General features: G+C 41.2%; 1 protein-coding gene across 1 annotated transcript; it reads right to left on the bottom strand.

Annotated features, from left to right (window-relative positions):
- Nucleotides 13,535–14,241, bottom strand: LOC100861181 (keratin-associated protein 7-1). Its single transcript, XM_005674695.3, has one exon. The coding sequence runs from the start codon at nucleotides 14,168–14,170 to the stop codon at nucleotides 13,913–13,915; it is 258 nt and encodes an 85-aa protein (XP_005674752.1). The 5' UTR covers nucleotides 14,171–14,241; the 3' UTR covers nucleotides 13,535–13,912.

Here is a 21,721-nt window from a genome sequence, read left to right as displayed (position 1 = left end):
TTTTTCTTCATTGTTGTTGTTAGTGTTCAGTTGGTAAGTCATGTCTGACTCTTTGAGACCCCATGGGCTGCCTCACGCCAGGCTCCTCTCTCCTTCACTATCTCCTGGAGTTTGACAAAATTAATCTTAATTAAGTCAGTGATGCTACCTAACCATCTCATCCTCTGTTGTCCCCTTCTCCTCCTGCCCTCAGTCCTTCCCAACATCAGGGTCTTTTCCAGTGAATCGGCTCTTTGCATCAGGTGATCACAGTATTGGAGCTTCAGCATCAGTCCTTCCAATGAATATTCAGAGTTGATTTCCCTTAAGATTGACTTGCTTGATCTCCTTGCTGTGCAAGGGACTCTCAAGAGTCTTCTCCAACACCACAGTTCAAAAGCATCAGTTCTTTGGCACTCACCTTTCTTTATAGTCCAACTCTCACATCCATACATGAACACATAAAAACCATAGCTTTGTCTATACAGACTTTTGTCAACAAAATGATATCTCTGCTTTTTAATATGCTGTCCAGGTTTGTCATAGCTTTTCTTCCAAGTAGCAAGTGTGTTTTACTTTCATGGTTGCAGTCACCATCCGCAGTGATTTTGGAGCCCAGGAAAATAAAGGCTGTCACTGATTCCACTTTTTCCCTTTCTATTTGCCATGAAGTGATGGGACTGAATGCCATGATCTTTGTTTTCTGAATGTTGAGCTTTAAGTCAGCTTTTTCAGTCTCCTCTTTCACCTTCATCAAGAGGCTCTTTAGCTCGTCTTAACTTTCTGCCATAAGGGTGGTGTCAGCTGCATATATGAGGTTGTTGATATTTCTCCCTGCAATCTTGAGTCCAGCTTGTGAGTCGTCAAGCCCAGCATTTCACACAATGTACTCTGCATATAAGTTAAATAAGCAGGGTGACAATATACAGCCTAGTCATTCTCCTTTCCCAATTTTGAACCAGTACACTGTTCCATGTAAAGTTCTGACAGTTCTTGACCTGCATACAGGTTTCTCAGGAGACAGGTAAGATGGCCTGATAGTCCCATCTCTTGAAGAATTTTCCACCGTTTATTGTGATCCACACAGTTAAAGGCTTTAGTGTAGTCGATGAAGCAGTAGATGTTTTTCAGGAATTCCCTTGCTTTCTTTATGATTCAACCAATTTTGGCAATTTGATCTCTTTTTCTCATAATAGCACACAAAGTACATTACACATCTCTAGGGTATGGTGGGATAATCTGACAAGACTCACTCAAAGAGATGGCCACCCCATGAGCTCTGACACCCCAGATCCTGCCCAGGTCAGCTGGAGACTAAGGAGCAGCAACACCCTGGCACACCTGTAATTCTGTGCTGACGTCCTCTAATTGCAAAGCTCTGTAAGATGTTTGGGGCAATTAGAGATGATAAAATAGACAGCAGATACTACATCTAATCATTGCTACAAGAGAAAAATAAAATCTTCACGCTTCCAGAATGGTAAGTGGAGGCTCTCTTAGACTCTTGATTTAAAATCCTCCTAATGCCTTTGGGTTACTACTTTCTGGTAATCAGATACTATTAGTCTCAAAATATGGCTTCCTTTCAGGTAATTTACTAGCTAACATACAAAATTTAATTATTGTTGTCTAGGCTGAGTGCTAAAGAATTGATGCTTTTGAACTGTGGTGTTGGAGAAGACTCTTGAGAGTCCCTTGGACTGCAAGGAGATCCAACCAGTCCATTCTGAAGGAGATCAGCCCTGGGATTTCTTTGGAAGGAATGATGCTAAAGCTGAAACTCCAGTACTTTGGCCATTTCATGTGAAGAGCTGACTCATTGGAAAAGACTCTGATGCTGGGAGGGATTGGGGGCAGGAGGAGAAGGGGAAAACAGAGGATGAGATGGCTGAATGGCGTCACTGACTCGATGGACGTGAATCTGAGTGAACTCCGGGAGTTGGTGATGGACAGGGAGGCCTGGCGTGCTGCGATTCATGGGGTCACAAAGAGTCGGACACAACTGAGTGACTGAACTGAACTGAACTGAGGGCCTCACATTCAGTAATTGCATCTTGTTTTTGATATGAAATTAAGGTTTACACCCATGAGATGATGCCATCTGAACCATAAGAATGGACACCCAGGAGTCACCCTTGACACCCTCCCAGACTTGCAAATGCCATCTGTCATGGGGTGCTGTCACTTTACCTTCCAACACTCTCCTAAATGCACTAATTTCTATCAGTCTCTGCCTCAGTGCTCTACTGTTTTTCTGACTGTTTCCTAATGCTACAGACTACCACAAACTTGGTACAAATGTACTGTCACGCAATTCCAGCAGTGAGAAGTCTGAAATAAGGTGTTGACTTGGCCAGTTCCTTGTAAAGACTCTAGAGAGGAGAATCTGTTTTGTGGCCCTCTTCAGCTTCAAGCATGAGGCGGCCCTCATTCATGGCCATGGCCACTTCCTTTATCACTCCAGGCTCTTGCAGCTGTCATCCTATCTGCTGCCAGTCACTCTGATCCTTCTGCCTTCCCCTCTTAGAAGGGCCCTTGTGACTACACTGAGCCACCTGGAAAATCCAGGATAATCTCCCCACATCAAGATCTTTAACTTCATCATCACTTCTGCTGTGCCCCTTTCTCCATGGAAGGTATCGTATTCATAGGTTGTAGCGATTCAGAGTGGACAACTTTGGGAGCTCCTTGTTCATCCTGCCATACTACCTAATCCAAGGTACCAATTTACATACCTACACTACTACCCTGATTCTGGGAAAGACTGAAGGCAGGAAGAGAAGGAGATGAAAGAGGATGAGATGGTTGGATGGCATCACCGACTCAATGGACATGAGTTTGAGTAAGCTCCAGGAGTTGGTGCTGGACAGGGAGGCCTGGCATGCTGCAGTCCATGGAGTCGCAAAGAGTCAGACACGACTGAGTGACCAAACTGAACTAAACTGACACTGCTACAGTGACTGCAAAACTCACTGAGTCAATAGTTTCCTTCCTTACAAACTGCTTCTCATCACCTAACTGTTTAAAAAATGTAGATCTGGTTAGGATGCATGCACCCGCACACACACACACACACACACACACACACACACACACATACAAGCATGCACATGTTAAAATAAAACATTTTGACATCATCCCATTGAATTTTAGATTTTTTTATGTTTAAACTGACCTAAAAGTCCATAACTGTCTCTGCTTAGACATCACTGACTATCTTAGATCTTCAAATGTGTAGTGTCTGGTCACTTGTTGGCTGTTCTACATGGAATTGTTCTCTTGTCCTCAGCTCCCATTGACCTTCAGACACTAGTTCAATCACTTCCCTTGGGAGGCCTTTCTGTGGCCCCTGAGGAGACAAAGTCCAGTTAGAGTATCATAAGGGCCACCATACCCCTCCTATTTGTGTGATTGGCACCTGTTCCACCAATGTGCTTGCTTCTAGAAGAGCAAATATGATGTCTTCCATCAGGCTTGATTCCTCAGTGCCTAGCTCACTACTGGGTGTAATGTAAGTCTTTAATTATTACTTGAGCGAATGAGTGAATGAACAAATATAGTACGTTCTCTACATACCAATCTTCAAGTTGTAAACTTTCAAAGATGCGAGCGTGTGTTCCCATGTCCAGTCACATAACTTAGTTCACGCGTCTGGTGTACATCGTCATGTGCACCTCATACCAGTGGTTGTGCTTTTGTGTACTCTACAGTGCACAGTAGTACAGTGTCTTTATTTCAAGCCCAGGACGTCCAGATGCAAGTGAAAAGCAGCAGTGATGTAGTTGGTGCTGCTAAGAACTGCCAGCCGTTCCACGGTACTACTGTACCTTTCAAGGTACTTTACTGTAGGATTAAAAATGCTTTATCTGTTGTGTTTGTTTTTATATATTATTTGTGCAAAAGTATTATAAAAGTATTACAGTACAGTATTATGTAGAACCCTTGAGTGGTCTTCCCAGCTGATCCAGCAGTAAAGAACCCACTTGCCAATGCAGGAGACGCAGGTTCAATCCCTGAGCGGGGAGGATCCCTGGGAGGAGGAAATGGCAGCCCACTCCAGTATTCTCACCTGGGAAATTCCATGGGTGGAGGAGCCTGGGGGGCTACAGTCCATGGGGTCACAAAGAATTGGACACGATTGAGCGACTAAACAACAACAGCAACCCTAGATAGCCAATTGTGTTAGTTGTATATCTAGGCTAACTTTGTTGTATGTATGAGCAAATTGGACTCATAAATGCACTCCTAGAAAGAAACTCACTTGCATGTAGAGGACTTACTGTATTCTAAATCTAAATTGGCCACTCACTTGCTAAAAGAATTTAGGCAAATCACTTGCTGGGCCCCAAGTCATTCTACTGTAACAAGAGGTAAGTTGATTCCCTGAGACTCACCACCTTAGCCACTGTATGATCCTAACCTCAAAATCACTGAGAAGCTAAGATTACAATTCAACCATTTCCCATCGGATTTGGTCAATTAACCATGAGACTGTACAGAGTACTTTTGCTCAGTGTGTTACACACCCCTGCTAAGACACACTCAGGAGCTCCCAGCTGCCATCAATTTAAAGCACAGAATGCAACAACAGAATCTCAGAAGAGAAATGTTGAAATTTCTACAAGACATTCCACTGCAGTAGTTTCAAATTTTAGACTGCAAAAATCTCCTTGAATACTTATTTAATATGCACACGACTGAGCTCTCTTCCTATAGATTCTGATTCCCTGGGTCTGGGCTGGGTCTGAGGCATCTACATTTTGAATAAGCAGCCCAAATCATCCCCATAAAGTGCTTTGGGGAACCCTCACTGTCCAGTGGTTAGGACTCAGCACTTTCATTGCTGTGGCCCAGTTCTCATCCTTGATCAGAGAACTAAGACCACATAAGCCAAGGGTGCTGTGAAAAAATAAGAAGAAAGTGCTTTGGCCACTCCTTGAGAAACCTGTACTGTTCACTGGTAAGCCATCTGTAAAGGTGTCCTCGCTAAGAAAACACACAACTTAAAATGGGATGAGCTTAAAATGGTGAAGGAAGAAAAGGAGAAACCTTCTTGTGCGCTGCCGTGGGCTTAGTCACTGAGTCGTGTCTGACTCTTTGCTACCCTACAGGCTGTATCCCGCCAGGCTCCTTTGTCCATGGGTAGTCTCCAGGCAAGAATACTGGAGTGGGTTCCCATGCCCTCCTCCAGGGATTGAACCCAAGTCTCCTGAATTTCAGGTAGATTCCTTACTGTCTGAGCCATCAGGGAAGCCTAAGAATACTGGAGTGGGTAGCCTATCCCTTCTCCAGGGGAACCTCCTGACCCAGGAATCATACCAGGGTCTCCTGCATGCAGGCAGATTCTTTACCAGCTGAGCTACCCAGGAAGCCTGACACCTTCTTAGTCACGATTAATAAGCAGAGTTTATATAACTTATTATAATGGACAACTTTGCTTCCCAGGGGACATTTGGCAACTATCTAGAGACAATTTCACTTGTCGTGACTGGTAGGTTGTTTCTTTCCATCTAATGAGAGAGGCCAGGGATGCTGCCAAACATCCTGCAGTGCACAGAACACTCCTCTCCCCTCAATGACAAAAAACTATCCAGCCCCAAATGTCAACAGAGCCAAGGTCAAAAGCGCTGGTCTGAAGTCAAGGTCACATGCAGTCAAATGTGACTCCCAGGCAGCATACTCCAAGAGTGGTCACCTGAAATGTATCAGAACTTGCTGACAAGGTCCTGGGACCAACTTGAGACACAATTTCACTACCTTGCTATCTCAGCACTCTTGGGGCTAAGCCACATTTGTGAGGCTACTAGGTTAATGGTAGAGCAAGCAACTAATTAATGAAGTTTGCTATTTGATGTAGAACCTGTGTGGTTTTCTTCAGAAATAATGTGATACCACAACAATGCCTAGATGCATAAAAGGCTCACCGACTCTGGCCATAAACATCTCAAATGTGTTTCAGAATCAACATGAAAAAGAAATTCCCAAGGACATTACCTCTTTTGCTGCAAGATTTTAGTCTCTAGTGGGATCTGAAGGTCCTTTTTGAGCATCTACCTTCTGTTCCCATTGATGCAAAACGGAGGAGCTGAGGTCTACTTCTTGTGACATAAAGGGGGAATGAGAGTCAGAAACTGGAAATGTATATAAAATTCAGCCACAGCAGCAACTGGCAAGCTGAGTTAGTGAAAAGGATCAAGGATGAGAAATCATGGTCTGCCGTGCTACCTCAGTGCTAAGGCAGACTTGCTAATGAGTGGAAGGGAGACATTTCAACGTATTTACTTGCTGGTTACCCTTTGGAATATCTGAGGTCATGCTCACCTGATGATTTGAAAACAGTGTTTCCTATTACAGCCAAACTACAAAGGATGATGAGTTCAACCTACCAAGATCATCATTTCTTCAAAGTCTTTGCTAACCAAAAATGAACATAAAAATAAATTTGAATTTTAAAAATGAGGGCTTTTGTCCCAAATATTTTTCTTAACATTTAAGGTTGTTCGTTAGGAAAGCCTTGAAAATTCTGTGGTGGCAACCAAGTGCATAGGACAAAGAAGCTTCAGAATGGAAATAATGAGGCATATATGTAAAGCAGGCTACTAAAGAGGAGGATGATTGAAAGTGAAGAAGACAGACCAGGACACTCTAACTCGATTATCATTGTCAAAGATAATATCAGGAGCCTCAGAGGCAAGTCACTGAAAAGGAATTGGTGTCTAAGGAATAACAGGGTATTTTTAGAGACAACCATACTCAACATACTCTGGAGTCATAGAACATTCTGGGCAGTCTCTGCCTGGCAGGCCATAGAAACAAGAAATATTTCCATTTATCTAGTAGAAAGCTCGCCTGTGATAATTTTAAGAGCTATTTCTCTATCCTCAATAGAAATTAAGAAAAGGGGACTCGTTTTTCTGTAAATAGCAATTAAAAAAATAGAACAAGAGTACAGGAAAATAATTTTTTAACTTTTCCTTGTTGCTGAAAATGTTAATTCCATCTCATCAACACTGTAGAAAATCAACAATGAGACATGTCCCCTTCTCTCCTTCTTTTGGGATAAAGAATTAACCGGACTTGACCAATACTCAAATCTTTCATATCCATTTTTCATTTATTTATGTCTGTATTTATGTCTTTGCTTATTTATTCTGGCTGCATTGGGTCTTACTTGTGGCGCAAGGCTCTTCATTGCATCATGCAGGATCTTTTGTTGCAGAATACAGGCTCAGTATTTGCAGCTCTCAGGCTTAGTCGCCCCTTGGCATGGGGGATCTTAGTTCCCCAACCAGGGATGGAACTCCCATCTCCCGCATTGCAGGTGGATTCTTAATCACTGAACCATCAGGGCAGTCCCCCCCCCACCCAATACTTAAATTTTATGTGCACACAAATCACCTGCAGATCTTGTCTGTGTCCAGAATATGATTCTGACAAGGAAGGCCCACGACTGTGCATTTTGAAGACGCTTCCAGAGGATTTCCATGTCTGTTGTCTGCGGACCATATTCTAAATGGAAAGGGACTGGGCTTTTCCTCTAAGGCTTTAAATAATTATATTAATTCAACAAATATTTATCAAGTGTCTGGGTTACAGCACTGGCGATACAGCATTGAGTAAAGCATGGGGCTTTCTCTCAAAAACCTTACAACATACATGCTACAATGAGGGGAGCCAACCTGTCAACTAATGATGGTGAGAAAGATAAACAGCAGCCCTGAAAACACAAATGGTAAACCAGAGGATTCCCTGCTCCCCATACACAGTCTTCGGAAAGAGCATCAGATAAGACAGGGTCAGGCAATGGGAGACGGAGATAGACAAAAACAAAACCACTCTGTAGTCACACCCAAAAACAGATGAAACCAAGAACACTATTCAAACCCAAAACAGTGACTAAACATCTTTTACAGTGACTGCTGCCCTTTTACCAGTGACAGCTTCAGCATTTTTCCATTTCTTCAATAAAACTTTTGTTAAAATACTAGATCTGTTTCTTGTGGAAGGTAGACTAATAGTAGCCCAATGATGCCACTATTCCAATTTCCAGAACCTGTGAATATGTTACATAAGATGAAAAGAGGGCATTGAGGTTGCTAATCCACCAGCCTAGAGGTAGGGAGGTTATTCTGGATTATCTGGGTCATCCCAATAATCAACAGGATCCTTAAAGTGAAAGAGCAAAGTAGGAAGGTCAGAGTCAGAATCACTACGCTATTGCCTTTGAAGATAAAGGAAGAAGACACAAAGGAATTGGGGAAGCCTATTAAATCTGGAAAAGCAAGGAAATAGGCTGTTCTCTAAAGCCTCCATAATAAATACAGTCCTACCAACACCTTGATTTTGGAACTTCTGACCTCCAAAATTGTAAGAGTAAATTTGTGTTGTTTTTCAACCACTAACTTGGCGAAAATTTGTTGCAGATAGTACCCAATCCAGAAGACACCTCTGCCTCTTTTGTGTGTATGCATGCATGCTCAGTTGCAATTTGACTCTTTGTGAGCTCATGGATTGTAGCCCACCAAGCTCCTCTGTCCATGAGATTTCCCAGGCAAGAGTACTGGAGTGGGTTGCCATTTCCTCCTCCAAGAGATCTTCTCAACCCAAGGATCCAGCCCACATCTCCTGTGTCTCCTGCATTGCCAGGAAAATTCTTTGCCACTGAGCAACCTGGGAAGCCACCCGCCTCCTTTAATCATCTCCAATATCAAATCCCTCAAGTGCAAATCCTAGAACAACCCCTCCTACACCCTCTTATTGAGACATCCTACAGTTTCTCATGTTGCATGATCTCCATTGTCACAATAAGTTAATAAGCCCAACTTTGTTGATTACAGTGTGTTCCAGATGGTCTCGGTTGGTGAGCAGAGCCGTGTGAGCACTGTAACAGAGGTGAAGCTTTTCAGCTGAAACAAGGGAGGACCCCTGGGGTAGAGGAAGTCCTTTTGAAGGCTCTGTAGGAGTTCACTAGATGAAGACTAGGGCAGAAACAGCAAAGAACTATAGTACATCCCATTGCAGGAGAGAGGGAAGTATGTTATAATGAAGTAGGAAATGAGACTAGAGAAACTGATGTTCTTGTGTGCCACTAACTGCTCTTTATCCTGAAATCTGTAAGTAACCACAAAATAGCCAAAGTCTGTGAAGAAAGTCATGTTATTAGATTTTCGTTTTGAGTGATGATTTCATCTGTAGTGTAGAAGATGAGCTTGACTCTGCCTGGCACACTAAACAGGCATCTGGTGTTTTAACCCAGGAAAGAAAAGATAAGGGTGTGAATGGATGCAGAAATGGGGAGTTAGGATCTGCCGCCATTTCTTAGAGATACTGAGATGGGAAAAATCCAAGAACTTTGTATCAAGATAAAGAATGAAGCATAATATTTATTAAACTTATTTGACAAGCTTAGAAAAATACTGGAGGATCTTGATAACCTCAATTAGGGTCAAATCACTAAACACATAATGAATGTTTTGCCTTTGTTATCAGTGGTAGAATAGTGTTCATGAAAGGAGTCAGAAGACCTCAGTTTGATACCTTGGCTCAAAGCTTAACTCTCCCAGTTGATAAATATTTTCCCACTTGGGAAAATTACTTAATTTCCATCAATATTTTCATGATACCCATCTGCCAAGATAATTGTCAGAATTAAATAAAATTCTATGGACATATTCTGTAAAATGTAAATCCAATATATATCTAGTATAATAACTATATTAGATATAGTTATTAATGGCATAAGAAGTGCATTAGGTAGAGATATTTCTGGGAAAGAGTTCTATAATTTTTAAAATGCTACATGACTTGTTTTATAGTGGAGGGATGGATTTAGAGTAAGGTCCCCATCACTATAGCTTGGCATTTTTCTTTACAAATGAATGATGCAGTCCCAAACAAATCACTAAATTTTCAACACTGGTGTCCTCTTTAGTAATATAATACAGAAATCCATCTCAAAAAAATTGTATGCAAATAAATAGTGAAATTATCTATTGTTGTATCTATTATATAATTGGGGGGGGGGGAAGACAGGTAATTTTTGTTGTTCTTAATCCCTTCCAGTCCCTCTTTAAGGATTTTGTATTTTTTAGGTTGGCAGATGAAGCAGATTTCTTCCCCTCCCCTTCCCCAGAATCCATTAAATTAAAGCAAATGTTGGAAGCCAACAATGACAAGGAGAATTGTGGGGACAATATCAGTGGAGGAGAGCTACCTAAATGTCTGGAAAATGGAAAAGAAATGAAAAACAAGGAGAAAGTCATGTCAGAGACTATGAGAGGGGGAGTCTACAAGTGAAACTAAGCAGAACTTCCCTTCAAACTCATAGAGAGAACTGGGACTCAGAATATTAAAAAAAAAAAAAAAGCAACTTTGAGACTGAAACAAAGATAAAGTAGTTAAATGAAAATCTCATTGAAGAACAAGGGAGTATTAGGGCAACTTATCATTTCAACTTAGAGCAAAACTTTAGACCTTTGCACCATGGCATTTGGAGAGCTCAACCAGCCTAAAGGTCAGCCACCCTTCTCTCACCCTAATGTGAATTCTGCCTGTCAATGACTTTCCCCCAAACCCAGAACTCCAGTGCAGCTTGTCAGTGTGTCATTATGAAATCTGAAAGAATGATTAACAACCATAACAATGACTGTTATAAAGTATGTTACTGTGCATTGTTCAGCCATTAGGTTGTGTCTGACTCTCTGCAACCCCATGGACTGCAGCATGCCAGGCTTCCCTGTCCTTCACTATCTCCCAGAGTTTGCTCAAACTCATACCCATTGAGTCAGTTAGGCCATCCAACCATCCCATCCTCTGTTGTCCCCTTCTCCTCCTGCCCTCAATCTTTCCCAGCATCAGGGTCTTTTCCAATGAGTTGGCTCTTCACATCAGGTGGCCAAAGTATTGGAGCTTCAGCTTCTGATGAATGACCAGGGTTGATTTCCTTTAGGATTAACTGGTTTAATATGAGAGGATAGAAATTAGCATATGCAGTGATGATACCATAGCAGTGAGTAAACTTAACACCTATATCATATTTTCTAAATACCAGTCTTTACCAAAGGGATCCAGTGCTCCCATGATTGAAGCAGTAGAGTTCAAGATGAGCCTGGAATATCTCATTGAGTCAGAAAGTAAAGCAGTGATCAAACAGCAATGGGAACCGTTTCTAAAGGACAAAGGAGCCAGAATGATGATGTTCCCACTCTCCAAATCTGGGGCAATTAAAGTGTGAAACTTAATAATATTATTAATGAAAAAATAATATTAGTGGATGGTAACACATTGAGTAAAATAAGAATCCTCAAGCCCACACTGATATAGCTTTTGATAACAATAAATAAGCACACAAAAATAAATGGGGAGAAGAGAAACTTCTTTCTTACAATAGACTGCCAAACAATAAATGTAGGAGGATGTATAAAATTTAAAAATTGTGAATGGATCCTAAGACAGTGGATGAAAACTTGATAAGGAATAGAATATTTGCATAGTGTCAAGGTTTCAACACAAACTATTAATTACGAAGAGAAAAATAGCAAATTTTCATTGAAAAAACTTATAGGAAACTACTTTCATCAAGTGATCAAAGTAACCAAACAACCAAATTTGCATGAACCAACATAAAGCATCTCCTTATTCAATGCACTGAAAAGGATTCAGCATTACTTCTGTGGCATTTGTATCAAAAAATGCTAAGTATGGATCTAATCATGAGGAAAGTTGGATAAACCCAAATCAAGGGATATATATCTTATTATAGGCTATCTCTTATTTTGGGTCCTTGGAAGGAAATGAGTCTTTGGATAATCATTTATTAATATAACACATTAATTTTCATAAAATAAGAGACTATTAAAGGTCTGCATAGTCAAAGCTATAGTTTTTCCAGTAGTCATGGATGGATGTGAGAGTTGGACCATAAAGAAGGCTGAAGCACTGAAGAACTGATGCTTTTGAATTATGGTGTTGGAGAAGACTCTTGAGAGTCCCTTGGACTGCAAGGAGACCAACCAGTCAATTCTAAAGGAAATCATCCCTGAATATTCATTGGAAGGACTGATGCTGAAGCTGAGACTCCAATACTTTGGCCACCTGATGCAAAGAACCGACTCATTGGGAAAGATCCTGACGCTGGGAAAGATTGAAGGCCAAAGGAAAAGGGAGTGGCAGAGGATGAGCTGGTCAGATAGCATCACAGACTCAACGGACATGAATTTCAACAACCTCCGGGAGATAGTCAAGGACAGAGGAGCCTGGCATGCTGCGGTGCATGGGTCGCAAAGAGTCAGACACGTCTTAGCAATTGAACAACAACAAAAATATGTTTAACTCTTGAGAGGCAGAATTATGTTTTATTTATCTCTGTCCCCACATTTTAGGACAGTGTGTGATGTTGTAGCTTCTTGGAGAGTGTCTACTGAATGAGTGTCTCAGTCCAGAGATTGTGGCAGGTTTGTACAGCCACCCACTTTTAAACAGAGTGACCAGAGCCCAGTAACTTCATATATACATAAATGAACTTTGTATCGGACTATATAATATTTTGCGCCCATAAAGCAGAGATTTAACAAGTCAATGAACTATTATTGAGCATCTTTTCTGAGACAGGTAGGGGTTCAATAAATACTTTATGCATGAATGAATGAGCTTTAATTTAAACAGAGCAGAGTTTTCTCAGGAAGCATTTTCTAAGTGCAGATCACATATCATTTCAAGTGCTTTTGATGGCAACTATCATGAACTGAACTGAACTGATCATTCCAAAGAATAAACACTGCATTTTTAATATGCCTACATATATAATCAGAAGTGAAGAAGGTGGGAAAAATAAAACCCATCAATCAAAAAGGAAAAAAAGTATTATGTGATTTTAGTTGCTGGCTTGCCTTTATTAACCAAATCTTAGGAAGCCTTAAAAACAGTTTCATAACTCATTCCGCTTAAGGAAATTTTTCCAACAATTTATGGGGTTTAAATCTCTCTATAATGAGTTCTATAAACAGCAGGAAAAGAGGAAGAAGCTTAAATGGAATTGTGTCAATAATGAAAGGAGGAAAGAATTTTCTGTTAACATTAAACAGCTAAGAAAATTTGCTATTTATAATCAGCATAGAAAAACACTAACAATCGCAGTGTACAGACTATACAACTGACTTGAATAAAGTGGGTGTGAACTTCAAAAGTCCGCTTATATGCAGAATTTTTTTAGTAGTAAGCACTACAATGCTACACACTCCACAGCTGGTTGAATCCATGGATGCAGAGAAATCTCAGATACAAAGGGCTAAATATAGATTATACATGGATTAACCTCCCACACTGTTCAAGGGCCATCTGTATTTTGGTTAAATTTAGGACTTTTTAAAGAATTTTTTTTTAAATTGAAAATCTCAACATAAAGGGACAAAATTGTTAGGCATCACCCTATCCAGGTGTACAGTCTGAAGTCAGAATAAAATGTGATTGAAGCCCACCCTCACAGGTTGAAACTGGTTGATGAGAGCAAAATGAACAAACAAAAGGCACGATAAAATAAACAACCAGAACAAAAATGTTTGTGCTGAATGAACTGGATTTATTGTGATGAACAGCAAAACCCCTTCCTACTCACACATGTAATAGTAATGCATTGATATTGATGTAGAACTTAATGATACATGGGCAGAGCTATCATAATAAGAGACAGACTGTCTTCCTCATTAGTAAAATTCAAGTATGTTAGAGAAATACAAAATCTTGCTTTGGCTGTAGATGAGTATCAGCTCAGCATCTGATGCCTGGGTGACTTGTTCAGCAATGTCGGAGATCAAGAAGACTGCAATGTATCTCTCTCAAGTGTTTCTGGAGGCAGGAAGACAGTCATTGTTTTTCAGGCTGTTCTGCACACAGAGAATTGAGGGCGGGTCCCGTAGTCATCTGGAGCCATGGTCCATCAGTAGGTGCTGTAGCCAAAGCCAGAGCCAGAGCCCCATGGCCTATAAAAGCTGCCCCCATAGCCACAGCCCAGGTTGCTAAAGTTGCTTCCACCGAAACCGTAGCCCAGGGAGCTGTAGCCATTGCATCCATAACCAAGGGGAGAGCCAAGGGGCACAACGCAGTTCAAGGGGGTGGCTCTGAAGGTCCTGTGGAAATTGGTTCCATAGGAAGGATAGCCTGGGAAGTAGCTTCCGCAGCAAAAGAAACGAGTCATCGTGGCAGGAGTGGGAAGGATTTGGATAGAATGTGAAGAGCAAGTTACCCAAGAAGGAATGAAGTTCTCGTCCTGCACGGGACCTTTTATACCTCAAGCTGGTGGGCATGACATGCTTGCCTAAACATCTTGCCATAAATTTGCATAGATAATTCCATTATTGCTAATAAAATGCATATAAAGCAACCCACAGACTCTTTGCCCATATTTTTGTTGGCTTTTCTGTTTACAAAGGAATGTGTTGTATCTTCAAAGTCAGCGCCTTCCTTGACACACAATTGAATTCTTTTCATCAGTGTCCCATGGTTTAACAACTGTTCTGATTGCATCCTGTGAGGCTGTTTAAATTCTCTGATTATAAACTCCTCCCAGCTGACATAACTAAACTGAAAAAAGCTTTGGCAACAATGTAAACACTTCCATAGCTTGAAATTATCTCCATATGTCATTCAAAGACATTGGTATATTAATGGCTATGGGGTTTCTTCTGGAATAGGAAAATTATTTGTAACTAGAGGTAGTGATTGCATCACCACGGAATTATTCACTTTAAAAATGGCTTATCTTGTATTTACATTTTGTAGCACTGAAACATATACATTACCATATGTAAAATAGATAGCTGAAGGGAAGTTGCTGTATAACACGGGGAGCTCAACATGGGCTTCCCTGGTGGCTCAGACAGTAAAGAATCAGCCTGCAATGCAGGAGACCCAGGTCCAATCCCTGGGTAGGGAAGAACCCCGAGAGAAGGCAATAGCAGCCCACTCCAGCATTCTTGCCTGGAGAATTCCATGGACAGAGAAGCCTGGCAGACTATAGTCCAAGGTGTCACAAAGAGTCAGACACCACTGAGCGACTACCACTAACACTTTAGAAGGGGAGGGGTGAGGGGAAGGGAGGTTCAACAGGGAGTGGATGTATGTATACTTAAGGCTGATTTATGTATGGCAGAAACCAACACAACTTGGAAAAAAATTATCCCCCAATTAAAATGGCTTGCTTTATGTTATGTGAATTTCATCTCAAATTTTTAAAATTCTTAAACATTGCTACAGAAATCCATCAGAACAAGACTTTTTACAGAAGCTGAAAGAACACGAAATAATAGGAGAGCTATGGATACAGTAGTTGTAATTTTCATGTATTTCATTTATGAGCATTATCCTTGTTAACGTTTTCTTTTCATGGGCAACACACAATCTTTGGTTGTAAATCATGTTGAACATTGGCAAGCTTCTTGTTGTGAAGGTGCCACACTGGAGCTGAGTGGAATGGTGCCCAATTTAAAGTCGTGTTATGCCATGCTTGGTACTTATTCACTCCTAGTAAAACAAGCTTTGATACCATGAGCTATTATATAATACCAGTTGTATTTTAATATGCAGCAGCTCACTTCTGCTCCCACTTTGCAGAAGTATGGCCACTTCTCATGACAAAAGTAAACCAGAAAGAATTTGAGATCGGCAAAGCTAAGTCTACTCTAATTCAAATGTTCAGAAAAAAATTGGTTTTTATAAGATCTAGATTCTCTGAAAATAGATAAAGAAAGCATCCTGGATACCAACTCCTTTTGCATATTCTCCCCTTAATGGACAACTATAGAGCCCAAAGAGCAAAACTAATCATTCTCGACATTTTCTCTATTAAAATTCCTCTTCTCTCATGTTTCCTGACAGAAGAATTTCCTACAGATCATATTACTTAATTTTGGACATTTTTTTTAATTCTAAAAACTGACTGTATGTTATGAGAATTTATAGTTAGAATCAAAAAGATAAAGTCTATTTTCAAATTCAATTTTTAACAAAAGAAATAAATAAAAATAGGGGTTATATCCACAAGAGTCCAAATGGTATAAATTCTACATAAGCTAATCCCAGAAAACTGGAAAATATGTCTGTGGGTTGGAGATGACAAAGGTGACTGCTCTCATTGAATTTTGACAATTTTGTGGTTGCTTGAAATTTTTAACTGCTGATTCTACCATGTAATGACATGTATGGATGTGAGAGCTGGACCATAAAGAAGATTGAGTGCCCAAGAATTGATGCTTTTGAGCTGCGCTGCTGGAGAAGACTCTCGAGAGTCCCTTGGACTGCAAGGAGATCAAACAAGTCAATCCTAAAGGAAATCAACCCTGAATATTCACTGAAGGACTGATGCTGAAGCTGAAGCTCCAATACTTCAGCCACCTGATGCAAAGAAAGAGCTGACTCAATGGAAAAGACAGTGATGGTGAGAAAGATTGAGGGCAGGAGGAGAAGGGGACAACAGAGGATGAGATGGTTGGATGGCATCACCAATTCAGTGGACATGAGTTTGAGCAAATTCTGGGAGATCGTGAAGGACACAGACACCTGGCATGCCGCAGCCCGTGGGGTCTCAAAGAGTCGGGCACAACTTAGCAACTGAACAGCAAAACTACGCAGTGACATTTGAACCTGTAATTTGGATCTACTGCCACTAAGTGGCAATGATATTTCAATTAGTCTGAACGACCAGACTGGAGTTGGTGTCTCAAATGTAAACAGGCAGAACTCCCTAAAGAACTTGTTTGAAATTCAGATTTCCAGAGCTCTCCTTTCCCACTACCAGCATAAGATCCTTAAAATCTATATTTCTAATGAGTATGTAAGGTGAGTCTGATAAATAAATCATCCTGATAAATTCTGGACCTGGTCTTTCATGAGATCGCAAAGAATCTGTCTTTGCTTGGCTGTGTGAAATCGCCCCGAGCTGAGCTCTCTCTGACGAGCATGTTCAGTGTCAGTCACAGGTGGCCTATTTCCTTTCTCTCTGGCTGATAGAGATAATTAAGGAAAAAACCTTAGTTTGTCTTTTCCGTTCACCTGTGCTCTGATTCTTTTCTTAGGATACACCTGAATGGAAATGGAAGTAATAGCGATGTGTGCAGGCATCTTTTACCAGGTGGTAATATCCACCTGGGTGGGGCTCTGAATTAGTTATCCCTAATTGAAAAAAAAAAAAAAAAAAAAAAAACTCTTTGGCATGCTTCTTTTACCTTCCTGTCTCCTTTTAGATTTTCCCAGAGAAAATTCTCAGCCATGTATTTGATTGTTATTCAATATTTTTATTTTAAATGTTAGTAATGACAAGTATTTATGCATGGTTCTTTCAGTGCTAGGTTCTGATGAAATACTGGACATGGATAACACAGTACGAGGACTTACTATGCACTTTTCTAAGCACTTGTGTTCAGTTGTGTACAACTCCTTGGGACCCTTTGGACTGTAGCCCACCAGGCTCCTCTGTCCATGGGATTTTCCAGGCAAGAATATAGGGGTAGGTTGCCATTTTCTTCTCCAGGGGATCTTCCCAACTCAGGGATCAAACACACATCTCCTGCGTCTTCTGCATTGGCAGGAGACAATACACATATGACAAGTTTCACCCTTTTAAAGTATATAACTCGGTGATTTTTGTATTCTCAGAATTGTCAACCATAACCACTATTTAATTCAGAACAACTCCATCACCTCAGAAAGAAACCCCATAATCATTAAAAGTCACTCTCCATTCACAACCACTAATCTAACTTCTGTTTCTATGATTTGCCTATTCTGGACATTTCAAATAAAATTCTGGACATTTCAAATGAATGTAAGCCTACTATTTACAGGCGTTTGGGTTTGGTCTTTTTCTCTCTGCATAATGTCTTCAAGGTTCATCTATATTGTAGCATGAATCAGTATTTAATTCTTTGTTATTGTCAAGTAGCATTTCATTGAATGGATATACCATAGTCTTCTTAATTCCTCAGTAGATGGATATTTCATGCTATTCACGGGGTTCTCAAGGCAAGAATGCTGAAGTGGTTTCCATTCCCTTCTCCAGTGGACCATCTTTTGTCAGAACTCTCTGCCATGACATGTTGGTCTTGGGTGGCCCTACAAGGCATGACTCATAGTTTCATTGAGTTAGAAAAGGCTCTAATCCATGTGAATATTTTGGTTAATTTTCTGTGATTGTGGTTTTTATTCTGTTGGCCCTCTGCTGTAGGAGGATAAGAGGTTTGTGTAAGCTTCCTGATGGGAGGGACTGACTTTAGGAAAAACTGATGGAATTACAGTTGACCTATTTCAAATCCTGAAAGATGATGCTGTGAAAGTGCTGCACTCAAAATGCCAGCAAATTTGGAAAACTCAGCAGTGGCCACAGGACTGGAAAAGGTCAGTTTTCATTCCAATCCCAAAGAAAGGCAATGCCAAAGAATGCTCACACTACCGCACAATTGCTCTCATCTCACATGCTAGTAAAATAATGCTCAAAATTTTCCAAGCCAGGCTTCAGCAATACATGAACCATGAACTTCCTGATGTTCAGGCTGGTTTTAGAAAAGGCAGAGGAACCAGAGATCAAATTGCCAACATCTGCTGGATCATGGAAAAAGCAAGAGAATTCCAGAAAAACATCTATTTCTGCTTTATTGACTATGCCAAAGCCTTTGACTGTGTGGTTCACAATAAACTGTGGAAAATTCTGAGATGGGAATACCCGACCACCTGACCTGCCTCTTGAGAAATCTGTATGCAGGTCAGGAACAACAGTTATAACTGGACATGGAACAACAGACTGGTTCCAAATAGGAAAAGGAGTACATCAAGGCTGTGTATTGTCACCCTGCTTATTTAACTTCTATGCAGAGTACATCATGAGAAACGCTGGACTGGAAGAAACACAAGCTGGAATCAAGATTGCTGGGAGAAATATCACTAACCTCAGATATGCAGATGATACCCCCCTTATGGCAGAAAGTGAAGAGGAGCTAAAAAGCCTCTTGATGAAAGTGAAAGAGGAGAGTGAAAAAGTTGGCTTAAAGCTCAACATTCAGAAAATGAAAATCATGGCATCCGGTCCCATCATTTCATGGGAAATAGATGGGGAAACAGTGGAAACAGTGTCAGACTTTATGGGGGCTCCAAAATCACTGCAGATGGTGACTGCAACCATGAAATTAAAAGACACTTACTCCTTGGAAGGAAAGCTATGATCAACCTAGATAGCATATTCAAAAGCAGAGACATTACTTTGCTGACTAAGGTCCATCTAGTCAAGGCTATAGTCATGTATAGATGTGAGAGTTGGACTGTGAAGAAAGCTGAGTGCTGAAGAATTGATGCTTTTGAACTGTGGTGTTGGAGAAGACTCTTGAGAGTCCCTTGGACTGTAAGGAGATCCAACCAGTCCGTTCTGAAGGAGATCAGCCCTGGGATTTCTTTGGAAGGAATGATGCTGAAGCTGAAACTCCAGTACATTGGCCACCTCATGTGAAGAGTTGACTCACTGGAAAAGACTCTGATGCTGGGAGGGATTGGGGGCAGGAGGAGAAGGGGATGATAGAAGATGAGATGACTGGATGGCATCACTGACTGGATGGACGTGAGTCTGAGTGAACTCCAGGAGTTGGTGATGGACAGGGAGGCCTGGCATGCTGAGATTCATGGGGTCACAAAGAGTCGGACACAACTGAGTGACTGAACTGAACTGAACTGAGTCTTTCTCTTGTGGGAAAGGCCATGCTCAGTAAGTCTTTAAACCAATTTTCTGCTGATGGGTGGGACTGTGTTCCCTCCCTGTAGTTTGGCCTGAGGTAAGTAAGTAAGTGAAGTCACTCAGTCATATCCAACTCTTTGCAACCCCATGGACTGAAGCCCACCAGGCTCCTCCATCCATGGAATTTTCTAGGCAAGAGTACTGGAGTGGGTTGCCATTTCCTTCTCCAGGGGATCTTCCCGACCGGGGGATTGAAGCCGGGTCTTCCGCATTGGGGGCAGACGCGTTATCGTCTGAGCCACCAGGGAATCGCGTAGCAGGGGTAAGGCTCCTCTAAAAGGACTTATGCCAGCACACCATGCCTCCCAGGACTGCTGCTGTCAGTACTGCTGAATGCAGAGTAGGCCACTGTCAACTCATGCCTCCACGGGAGACTCCCAAACACACACACACAAGTCTGGCTCAGTCTCTTGTGGGGTCACTGCTCCTTTCTCCTGGGTCCTGGTGCACACAAGGTTTTGTTTGTGCCCTCCAAGAGTCTCTGTTTCCCCAGTCCTGTGGAAGTTCAGTAATAAAATCCCACTGACATTTAAAGTCAGATTCCCTGGGGATTCTCAGTCCCTTTTCCAGATCCCCATTGAGAAGTCTGTTGGGAGGTCTAGAACTTTCACAACAATGTTAGAACTTCTTTGATATCATTGTTCTCCAATTTGTGGATCACCCACAAGGCAGCTCTGTAGTGGGGCTAATGGCAACCTCCGGGGAACCAGAGATCAAATTGCTGACATCCATTAGATCATAGAAAAAGCAAGATAATTCCAGAAAAACACCCATTTCTGCTTCATTGACTATGCCATAGCCTTTGATTGTGTGGCACAAAACAAACTGTGGAAAATTCTTCAAGAGATGGGAATACCAAACCACCCTACCTGCCTCCTGAGAAACCTGCATGCAGGTCAAGAAGCAACAGCTAGAACTGGACATGGAACAACAGACTGCTTCGAAATTAGGAAGGAGTATGTCAAGGCTGTATATTGTCACCCTGCTTATTTAACTTATATGCAGAGTACATCAGGCCAAATGAACTAGGCAGACTAGATGAAGCACAAGCTGGAATCAAGATTGCCAAGAGAAATATCAGTAACCTTAGATATGTAGATGACACTACCCTAATGGCAGAAAGTGATGAGGAACTAAAGAGCCTCTGGATGAAGGTGAAACAGGATAGTGAAAAAGCTGGCTTAAAACTCAACATTCAAAAACTAAGATCATGACATCTGGTCCCATCACTTCTTGGCAAATAGATGGGGAAACAATGGAAACAGTGACAGACTTTATTTTCTTGGGTTCCAAAATCACTGCAGATGGTGACTGCAGCCATGAAATTGAAAAGCACTTGCTCCTTGGAAGAAAAGTAAAGTTGGTCATAGCTTTAATGTCTTTGTTAGTCATAGCTTTAATACATCTCTGATAGACAGCATATTAAAAAGCAGAGACATTACTTAGCCAACAAAGATCTGTCTAGTCAAAGCTATGGTTTTTCCAGTAGTCATGTCTGGATGTGAGAGTTGGACTCTAAAGAAAGCTGAGTGCCGAAGAATTGATGCTTTTGAACTGTGTTGTTGAAGACTCTTGAGAGTCCCTTGGACTGCAAGTTCAGACCAGTCAATCGTAAAGGAAACAGACCCTAAATATTCATTGGAAGTACTGATGCTGAAGCTGAAGCTCCAATACTCCAGCGACATGATGTGAAGAGCCATCTCATTGGAGCAGGAGGAGAAGAGGGTGACAAAAGATGAGATGGTTGAATGGCATCATCGACTCAATGGACATGAATTTGAGTAAACTATGGGAGATAGTGAAGGACAAGGAAGCCTGGTGTGCTGCAATCCATGGGGTCACAAAGAGTCCAACTCAACTGAGCAACTGACCAATAAGAAAAGATTGGACACTTAAGTTTTTTCCAGTACTGGGCTATTATGATTAATGCTGCCATGAACATTTATTTGCATATGAATGACTTTTTTAAGTGTT

Source organism: Capra hircus, chromosome 1 (genome assembly GCF_001704415.2).
Source record: "Capra hircus breed San Clemente chromosome 1, ASM170441v1, whole genome shotgun sequence".
NCBI lineage: Eukaryota > Metazoa > Chordata > Mammalia > Artiodactyla > Bovidae > Capra > Capra hircus.
This window is presented reverse-complemented; position numbering and strand designations above follow the sequence as displayed.